The following is a 9239-nucleotide window of genomic DNA, read 5'->3' as shown; positions in this document are numbered from 1 at the left end:
CAGGAAGTAGTGAAACTTTATACCTTTAAACTCTCAAAATCACGTGATACTCTGCGTAGTTCAGAAATACTGGACAACAGAAGTATTTTGGTAGAGGACGTTGCATGAAACAAAAGAGGACACCGGTTGTACAGATAGGTGGAATAGTTCCCTTTTTTATTGACTGTAAGCTCGGTGCTGCTCAGGCACCGGGTGATGAATCAGGATCCGCGTGTTTCTGTGCTCGCTCACTCCAGTACATCTGTGACGCAGGGACAGACACAGAGGATTCCTTTACGCTAGCTTTACATTGCAAACACACCACAATTCAGTAGTTTTCCAGGGCTCTCAAAGCAAGTGCATGAATAACAGCTCTCCAAGGTTTTTTGTAATATGACTCACTGCCCCTGCGCAGGTACTGATTGATGACTGCACCAGCATGTGGTTTTAATGCTATAGAGCACAAAGCAAGGCCAACTCTATCCCCAAAGGATTAGGATTTACTGCTTTACTGTTTTACACCAGTGCTTGAAGGCTTTTCTTCCTCCAACCATAAAGAATCATAAAGATGACCGTTATCACTGTGTTAATAACCTTGGATCAATTTTAAAACAATCCTTTCAGCATCTTTTAGGGCAGGGACAGTGCATCCTTGGTCCAAAAATAGCCAGAAGCAGATGATACAGTATAAATCAAGCACAATAAGCACCTGGGGACAGACGTCTCAGAGTGCCCTGGATTCTTGTCCTAGATCTGCGCACATACACGGAGGACTGTGTTCAAATAAACAATCCTAGCATCTTATTTTTAGGTCAAGCAGTATACCGACTTTGTCAAATCTGTGGTGACTCGAATATATCTCTAGAACATTTATGTCTGGATGCATAAAACTGGAAAGAATACCAGTTCTTGATTTTTTACAAGCTTAAGTTGTGCATTTGTAATTGCTCTTGGGGCATTTTACTGTTTACTTTTTCTCTGAACCCAGCCTATAAAAGGGTTTTAACACTATTTAAATCTAGCTGAGACTGGCTCTGACTGGCTCTGTTTTTCACTATCCGGTTCATTGCATAACCTACAATTTAACTCTCACTGTGTTGCTCAAAACAGTTCACCACATCTTGCCTCAGCAGGTACTGTGAGTCTACCTCAAAAAATGTTAATCACTGTCTCTGAACTCTTTATGGTGCGTGTGGCATTGAGAGGTTTTCACCTTGCTCCTTGGTTGAATCCTGACTGACTGCATCTGCAGGGGAAAAATAAGAAAATGGGGGGATTACAGCAAGTAGTTATAGTGTGTGGGGTTCATTAGTATATTGAGTTTTCAGTGGCCATTTTACTTCTTCTTACCCACACTGCTCACAGCCTCTGGCTTTGCCTCATGGTGCTCTGGGAAGACATTAAAATGAACTTTGAGTTTAAACAAAAGAACAGGACAGTTAAAGCTTTTAGATCCCTTTTGTTCATTCTATCTGTATCTAAATATTCTTTAAAATTGTTTAAACTGAAAATATTATTTGAAATTCATGAATATGAAGAAAGAAACATTCATTAAGTATTATTCACAGCTTGTATTTTAGTGTTTGAAACTTGATTGTAGTGTTTTTGTGTAAATCTACAGCACTTACCCCTCCTCTGTCTCCCTGTCGAATATAATAAATACAGAAATTGTCAGTGATAGAATGACAGAAGCTGAAATTACAGCTTTAATGTAGTGAAATCAACCTCACAAACTCACCGTCGACTTCCTCAGAGGACTCAGACTCTGATTCTGTGGACATCAGAGGAGACAAATCAGCCGCAGGATTGTGATATTTTACAGTGTACTTTGAGATCCAGTTTCAGACCTTCTTTCTAAACTGTCCTCCATTGCCATCTACAGGCTGATATTTAAACAGTGAAACCTCTGTTACCTTCACGAACTGGAGCGTCAGAGTTCCCACCTCTCTCTGCTGGAGGAGGAGGAGGAGGATTTTACAGTTATGTAATGCTCTCAAGATCACAAGTTGTCTGTTAAAGCCAGCAGGAGGTTTTATTTTACACACCTTTGCGGTCATCCACAGCTTCAATATGTTCCTCCACTGTTGGAAACGTTTCAACAAGTGATTCTGATATTTAACACACACCATCATTCATCGTGTGATTAAGTATAACTTACCGGATCCATCTTGAACAGCCTCTGTATGTAGAATATTGGAAAGATTGAATCACCCACTGCACCTGAATCAGCTGTTATTGATATGTTTTGAATGTGTGGTTCCTCTTACCAAGGTAGCGAGCGTCCTCATTCTGTTCCTCTGTAACTTCGCAGAAAAGGTAAAAAGATTAAAACTTGTTTTAAATGCAACAAAATGGATGAAAGGTATGTTTGCTTACGGTCATTGTCCTGGACTTTGGTCAAACTTACCATTCATCTGAGCCGCCTCATTCTTTTGAGCGGCCTCAAACTCCATCTGATCTAGAGACAGAGGGATACAATGAAATAAAACAGTTTGGACAGTTTGTGTAATAATGGAAGTGAAGAAATGTAGTGCTACAGATAAACTGATGAATTAATTAAATAAATTAATTCAAATAAATTGAGAAATTAAAGAAATTCAATAAAGGGGGCTTTAACAAACCAGTTTCCCTGTTTCATTATAAGACAAATTAACTCTTTTAGCCAGATGAATTCACATAGAACAGAATAAAAACACATAAAACATATAAAATATCAGTTTCAAAGTCAAGCAACAATTGGATACCTATTTTCTTCAGTTCAGTTAGCCCATCTGCATGAAAAAAAAATAAGATATTCGGGTTGAATTACATCAGTTTCGAGACATGCAAGTATCATCACCCTTACATAGCCTAATGATCATTTTTGATCAGTATTATTGATAATAATTCCTCACCGTGCTGAGAAACTACTTCCTCTTTCTCTGCAGATTCCAGAGAGGCTGATAGAGCTAGAAGTCATCACAAGTCCATCAGTGAGGTTTCAAATAAACACATAACTAAACCTTCTTACTCCTAAATAAGCCTGAATGGAGCAAATCAAGCAAATATGTACAAAAACAAACTAAAGACAGAAATTGTGTCCCCAGATTTGTACTTTTCCAGTTTCCATCAATAAGATCACCACATTTTATATTATAATTTAAATTCATTTGAAGATCATAATCATAACTGTTTATTCTTACCGGAGTGAAACGCTGCCACAGCGAGGAAAACAAATAGTGGCACTAGAAATCTCATCCTGGCTGCTGGTCTGGCTGCGGGGTTGAAGATTTTGGATGTCCCTTTCAAAACTGTGTGTTGTGTTGTTGTCGGTTTGCAGCCTCTTATATCTTCAGTCACATCACATGCCCACCCATGGACAGGCAGCTCTGGTACCATTGTCCCTCCCTACCTGAGAGGGCAGCTGGGTGGCACATCAGCACACAGACGTATCCTTATTCAGGCCGTCAATGCCCCCCATTGTTGGCTCTCCAGTCACACGGGCCTTTATTTGGGATGTTACTGTGTCTGTTTAAAAAAATAAATAAAATGGGAGTCCTTGCGTCCAAACTGAAAACAATGTTCATTTCCTTTTAGGAATGGAAATGGTGATTTCACCGCACATCCTTGGCTTATGAATGATGGGTCACAATGTCTCAGTGACACAATTCCTCACACAATCATGCAGATCAAAGAGAGAAAGCAAACAGCTGCAGCTACTGACGGGTTTTTTTTAACTCGTATCCTCGGGCCTCCGACTGGAGAACATTTTATTCTTCTCACCCTTAAGAAATGAGAAAAACTTGAATTAAAATGGATTTTAAAAGTGAAATGAGTTTTTAGAGATTCTACTATAAAGACCGGACTAAACTGATAAATGTCACCATCACACGCTTCATCATGAAACAAGTTTACAAATTTCTTCATTGAAAGTGAGATCTATATGAGAGCAGAATGTCTTGAGAATGCGAACATAATCTGACCAGGCTTTTACTTTTTATCTGAAAGAGTAAAATGTTAAATAAGAGCACAAAGCAGACAAGTTCTCATCACTTTAATGTGATCGTAAACACACAAAACATACAGTATGATCTGGGAGCTTTCAGTAATGTTTTCAATCAAATCAAATCTGAAATCAACTGTTTTTACAAAAAGATTTGTAATGGAAAGCCTCATTTTATTTGTGCACAAGAAGCCAGTTTAAATACCCACATGGTTGTTGTTTTTTGGCAAGGGACTTAAGTGTAAAACTGAAACTTGTCTATCCATTAAACCACAGTACAGTATGTCTTGAAATATACTCAATCTAGAAAAATACGACTCTAAAAGTGCTCAAGAAACAATTAGCAAACTACAATTTTCTTCCCAAAGTGGCTAAAGAACACGAAAGGGGTTTAAGCGACATGAAATCACAGGCACAGAAAACTTTTAAAACAGATTCTCCTCCATATGCAACAACTAAATATAGAAAGTTTGGTCCTGGTGACCTGATTCTGATGGCAAAAAAATGACACAGGAAAAATGATTTCTAAAATTATAGGGAAACATATAATTTTATAAAGATGTAAGCCAATTACTCTGATATCTTTAAGGCATAATCATAGTTTTAAAAACCTATATTCTGTTTTGTCAGTGTGATTAGACTGTCCAATTATAGTTTTATTTAATATTTATTTAATATTATTATCAGTAAAATTATATAGTAAGAAAAAACATTTACATCCAATTTACAAAGAAAATGTCTTGTTACCACAACTATCTTGCAGACAGCCGCATGTATTCACTAACAACATATACAGTAGTCTGCTGAGGAGGTAGAGCAACTGAGAAATCAGTGGAAGATACATAAATCCGTCAATAAAAAGGACATCTTTATATCAGCGAACGCTCGGCAAGAATTCGCCGAAGGGTAGCGATGGTTGGTTTGTGACACCGACGAGCTGATTTCCTGGATGTCAGCTGTACCGTTACCATAACAGCAGGAAATCACATAAAAAATACATCTGTTCAAGACACTCATGTAGACAGAGAAACACTTCTACCCATAGTGCAGCATATTTCACAGTGAAAATTCAGCACAGTACAATGTTGATCCACCTTTTTGTGGGATTTGTGCGACTGTCGCTGGGTTATGATGAACTGTGGCTACTGTTAGTGTGATTAAAAGGATATAGGCGGTTTGTTTTTAGCGTTGGTCAATATTCCTATTGGTAATAATATTGGGCTGCATAATTAATACAAAAATATTATCAACATTGCAATGTGGCCACGCAGAAGCTGCAACTTTTGATAGAGGTAAAATGTGTGACAAAACAGCATTACAGAGATGCCCTGGCCAACAAATCTCGTTCTCCAGATGTTAAAAAACATTGTGTGTTTGGTACAGACCCTGACAAATGTCACATCAACATGATTTTAATTGTTTTCTGTGAAAATCATTCCCACTAATCGCAAATCAATCATATAATTTTTTCATGCAGCCCTACAATAACAACTTTGTACTCACAAAATTAACTGCTGAGGTCTCAGAAAGCAGAGACATCGCAAGAAATATGCGTAGCCAAACAATCAGACAGGTTTTAAACAAATGCTGCAGGTTAGTCTCTTATTTTAAAGAGACAGCGAAGACAGTAACGACTAACTTCTTCACCTTAGAAATGCCACATTTCTTCCTGTGCAGTGAGGGATTCCACATAAAATGGTCTAAATAATCTGGTTAAACTGCTGGCTTACCGCTTGTCTAACTGTTTGACTGTTCGCAGATCTCAGAGGTTACTTTGGTGAGTAAAAGATGGAAATGGTGAAATGACCAAAACCACAACAATAAGATCCCAGTTGCAATAAACCCAGAATGGCCCTTTAAGTTTACAGAGGTCAGAGCACTTCAGATACCTGAAAGAGAGAGTTGGCATTTGCCCTGACAGGAGTGTTGTTATAGTGTTGTTATACTTTTGGTTCTCCCTCTTCAAAGTTCCCCTCTTAGTCGGGTCGGCAGGTCCTCCTGGTCGATCTTGTTGACCTGTTGGTGCCAGCGGTGGTGTGCCAGCAGGGCCACGTTCCTGGCGGAGATGGCGCTCATCTCCATGGCGCTTGCCGCCCACTCCACAGCGTTGAGGTAGTACAGCCGGTCGTGCAGGATGAATGGAGGGGTCTTGCGGTGCGGTGGGCGGTAAGCAGGGTAAGCCAGCCACCGAGTTTCCGACACCGAATCCCAGGAGACAAACATGTCCTGCAGCTGCTCCTGGGACAGCGGCTGTGGGGAGAACACCTTCCAGACTTTGGTCTGGCTGGCAGGGGGTCGCTTGTAACCCTGAGGGATGTGCACAGGGTCGAGAGAGCTCAGGCTGTTGATGTTACAGCCCTTTGAGTCTGTGGTGAGGACGTCGGACACGGTGAACTCCGAGGCTGGCTCTGTGGTCCCGAGGTAGGACATGTTCAGCATGGCGTGGACCAGGGTGGAGACAGTCTGGTGGAAACGCCCCGGGTAGTGAGACGGGATTGGAGGGGAGAAGCCCGAGAAGGTGATGTCGGACATTCCCTGATGAAGCGCTGTCGCTATTACCACGATGTCATACAGAGAGTGTGCTGAGCCTGACTCTCCAACGTAATTGACCTCATAGAAACTGGTTGTGGCGCCTGAAAGTGGGAGACGGAGGGAAGTTGAGATGAACTGCTTGACATTTAAAAAATATGTGTGAGAAAATGACCAAAATGAAGGAATGTGAATGTTACCTGTCTTGGATGGTCGAACTTTGACTGAGATGGAGGTCACTCTGGCAGGGATGAGCTCACTTTTGCTGTTGTACAGCAGCCCTGAACATACTCTCTTATTGCCTCCGTCCACTGCCCACAGGCCCGGATCTGCTCCTGCTAATGAAACCGCCCCTGGACGACAACACATGCAGAAGATTTCTATTTTACAGCTTTTTTCCAACAGAAAATGTGTATTATTATTAGACGTGTGATGAAACAATCCAAACTCCTACACTGTAACACATACCCACAAAGCCATTGATGCGGACACTTTGGCCATAGTTGACGCGTATGACGGGTGCAACGATATCGTTTAGAAAGACCTGTGAAAATCCCTCGCCAATCATTGTTTCCTCCAGGGTCTGATTCACCATGGTAAGAAAACGATCGCCGCCCATGGCGTGCAGGAGCTTCTCCATGCTGGTGAACGAGTAGCCATACTGCTGATACTGATAGATCCTATAAATAAAAGGATTTAACAAGACATGGAACAGCGACTCTGTGTTGATATTGTCAGATATTGTGCTAAAAGATGGAGCTTTTGGAGCCATGACAACTGCTTTTTCTCCTCACCTCATAAATTTGTCCAAAATACTCTCCACCCACATCTGCATTCGGATAAAGTTAAACCCGTATTGCCACAGCATTCGCAAGAAATTTACTATAAACCAGTCACTCTCCTCATACGTGAGCTCCTTTCCATCAAATATTGCCATTTTAGAGGGGACATCTTTCCTTGGAGGAATACCTGAAAAAAACACAAGCTGGGTTCAAATACTGGACTGCATACAAACTATGGATTCAATTACTCGTATATTTGTGCCGTTTAATTTACGAAATGCTGAGTTTACCTAATTTTTCAATGAAGTGCTTCATGTGAAGGTTCAGAGGGTGAATCACAGCCCCTCCCGCCTCATACTCATAATCTCCGATCTTGACTGTCGCTAGTCGCCCGCCAACAGTGCCGGGTTCAAACACATCAATCTTCACCCCGGCTCCAAACTCCTGCCTCAGGTAATACGCTGCAGCTGTGCCACCGATGCCTGCTCCGACCACCGCTTTAAAGGAGCAATAACAACAGAGTAAACAACAGAGTAAACAACAGAGTAAACAACAGCTCTGCAACAGGTTCATCAGGAATTGTTCTTTTGAGGTTACTGCATGTACAAGTGCATTTAATAATAATAATTTCACCTTCATTTGATTCCTAACACTGGTTATACTGTAGGTCCATCTGCACTCACGCACAGAATAAACATCTTTGCCCAATTTTATTTTATTTGACACTAGCAAATGTACTTTTGTCAAAACAGACACATCTTACACGCTGTATTTTCTTTAAACCTCTTTACTACGGCTGCAGATAATATTGATTTTCATTATAGATTTATCAGCTGATGTTTTGACAGGTTGATAATTATTATTCTAAGATATATACATATATTTTCCTCATTTTGTTTTCCCAGAGCTTTTACTTTTAGTAGCATTTTCAGATCGCTTTTAGTCTGAATAACAACCCAAAACCCCAGAAATCTTAAACTTTAATTATTTAAAACTGAGAATAACAGAGAATCCTCACATATGAGAAGCTAGAACCTGCACATATTTGGCACGTTTGCTCACCAAATGCCTTAAAGTGATTCATCTGTTCTCAGAATTGTTCACTTTCTGCAAATTACCTCATCAATTCAGTTCCCTCTGAGTAAGGCTGATAGTTTTGGTAACAGTAAGATCATCTTAGAAGTCACATACGAGTCAGAGATCCTGATAAATTCATAATTTTTAAGGGTCAAACCAAGAAAAATATCAAATTACTGGTGTTCTTTCATATTGACTCTTACTGATGAATTTGTCTGTATTAAGTATAAAGGATATTTTATTGTAAATGCCATCTCCCCATTGAACTTACATACTGTATCACTGAGTGTAAATATGTGTAAATATAATAAGAAATCAACCCTCTGGGAGGACAAGGCTTTCTGATCCTCCAGTGAAGCAGACTTTAGAAGACCATCAGAACAAACAGGAGGTAATTACAGAAAAGAGTATTGATCTGTACTTGTTGTTACATGCATTGGGACTGTCTTACCTATCTTTTTGGGCTGATCCTGCAGCTCTGGAGCTGAGGCTAGACTTCTTCTGCCAGAGTGCCAAAGCCCCAGGAACAGCAGCGCTCTCAGTGACAGGGTTTGTGGATTCATTGTGGGCATCAAGGTTAGTCCTCTGCACTATGGAGCATCTGTACAGGAGGAATAAACCAGATCCACGATCAGTCTCTTATCAGTCTTGGTCAAAGGTTACACTCACAGGACTTCACACCAAGAAAAACAAGGACATAGAAACACAGATTATTATAAAGTGGAGACAAACGCTTTTATGTCTATTGAAGTCTATAAAGTGGTAACAGTGACCGGTGTGGACTCACTATTTCAGAAGTCACTACAGGGCTGCTGTTTGGTCCAGAAGTAGCCTTCACAGAGTTAAACCTCGCCGTTTACACAAAGACAGCTTTAAAACTTGGTAACACC

General features: G+C 40.4%; 2 protein-coding genes across 8 annotated transcripts in view; both read right to left on the bottom strand.

The window, feature by feature from the left end:
* Positions 1–126: 126 nt before the first annotated feature.
* LOC127370019 (uncharacterized) lies at positions 127–3306 on the bottom strand. Of its 6 annotated transcripts, none has more exons than XM_051411690.1 (13): positions 3162–3306; positions 2874–2927; positions 2724–2750; positions 2387–2437; positions 2247–2282; positions 2138–2158; positions 2025–2060; positions 1893–1931; positions 1718–1750; positions 1608–1622; positions 1330–1368; positions 1193–1225; positions 127–241 (listed from the first exon to the last, which is right to left on the bottom strand). In XM_051411690.1, exons 1-13 carry the CDS (start codon positions 3214–3216, stop codon positions 228–230), a joined length of 453 nt encoding a protein of 150 aa, XP_051267650.1. In that variant the 5' UTR covers positions 3217–3306; the 3' UTR covers positions 127–227. The 6 variants fall into 6 exon arrangements, with proteins under 6 accessions (XP_051267650.1, XP_051267652.1, XP_051267653.1 ...); XM_051411692.1 differs by having other exon boundaries at positions 1893–1928; XM_051411688.1 differs by having other exon boundaries at positions 185–732.
* Positions 3307–3997: 691 nt separating this feature from the next.
* The window catches only part of pcyox1 (prenylcysteine oxidase 1), a 5395-nt gene continuing 153 nt past the window's right edge, over positions 3998–9239 (bottom strand). The window contains exons 1-7 of one of the 2 annotated variants that reach the window (XM_051411896.1): positions 9137–9239; positions 8801–9022; positions 7563–7769; positions 7285–7459; positions 6959–7170; positions 6691–6843; positions 3998–6594 (exon numbers count right to left, since the gene is read on the bottom strand). The exon at positions 9137–9239 is cut by the window's right edge and continues 153 nt beyond it. In XM_051411896.1, the coding sequence (XP_051267856.1) occupies positions 5924–6594; positions 6691–6843; positions 6959–7170; positions 7285–7459; positions 7563–7769; positions 8801–8921 (1539 nt within the window). In that variant the 5' untranslated portion in view covers positions 8922–9022; positions 9137–9239 and the 3' untranslated portion in view covers positions 3998–5923. The remainder of the gene's footprint in view (positions 6595–6690; positions 6844–6958; positions 7171–7284; positions 7460–7562; positions 7770–8800; positions 9023–9136) is intronic. The other variant, XM_051411895.1, reaches the window with a different exon arrangement.

The sequence above is a fragment of the Dicentrarchus labrax genome, unplaced genomic scaffold (genome assembly GCF_905237075.1).
Source record: "Dicentrarchus labrax unplaced genomic scaffold, dlabrax2021, whole genome shotgun sequence".
Classification (NCBI taxonomy): Eukaryota; Metazoa; Chordata; class Actinopteri; family Moronidae; genus Dicentrarchus; species Dicentrarchus labrax.
This window is presented reverse-complemented; position numbering and strand designations above follow the sequence as displayed.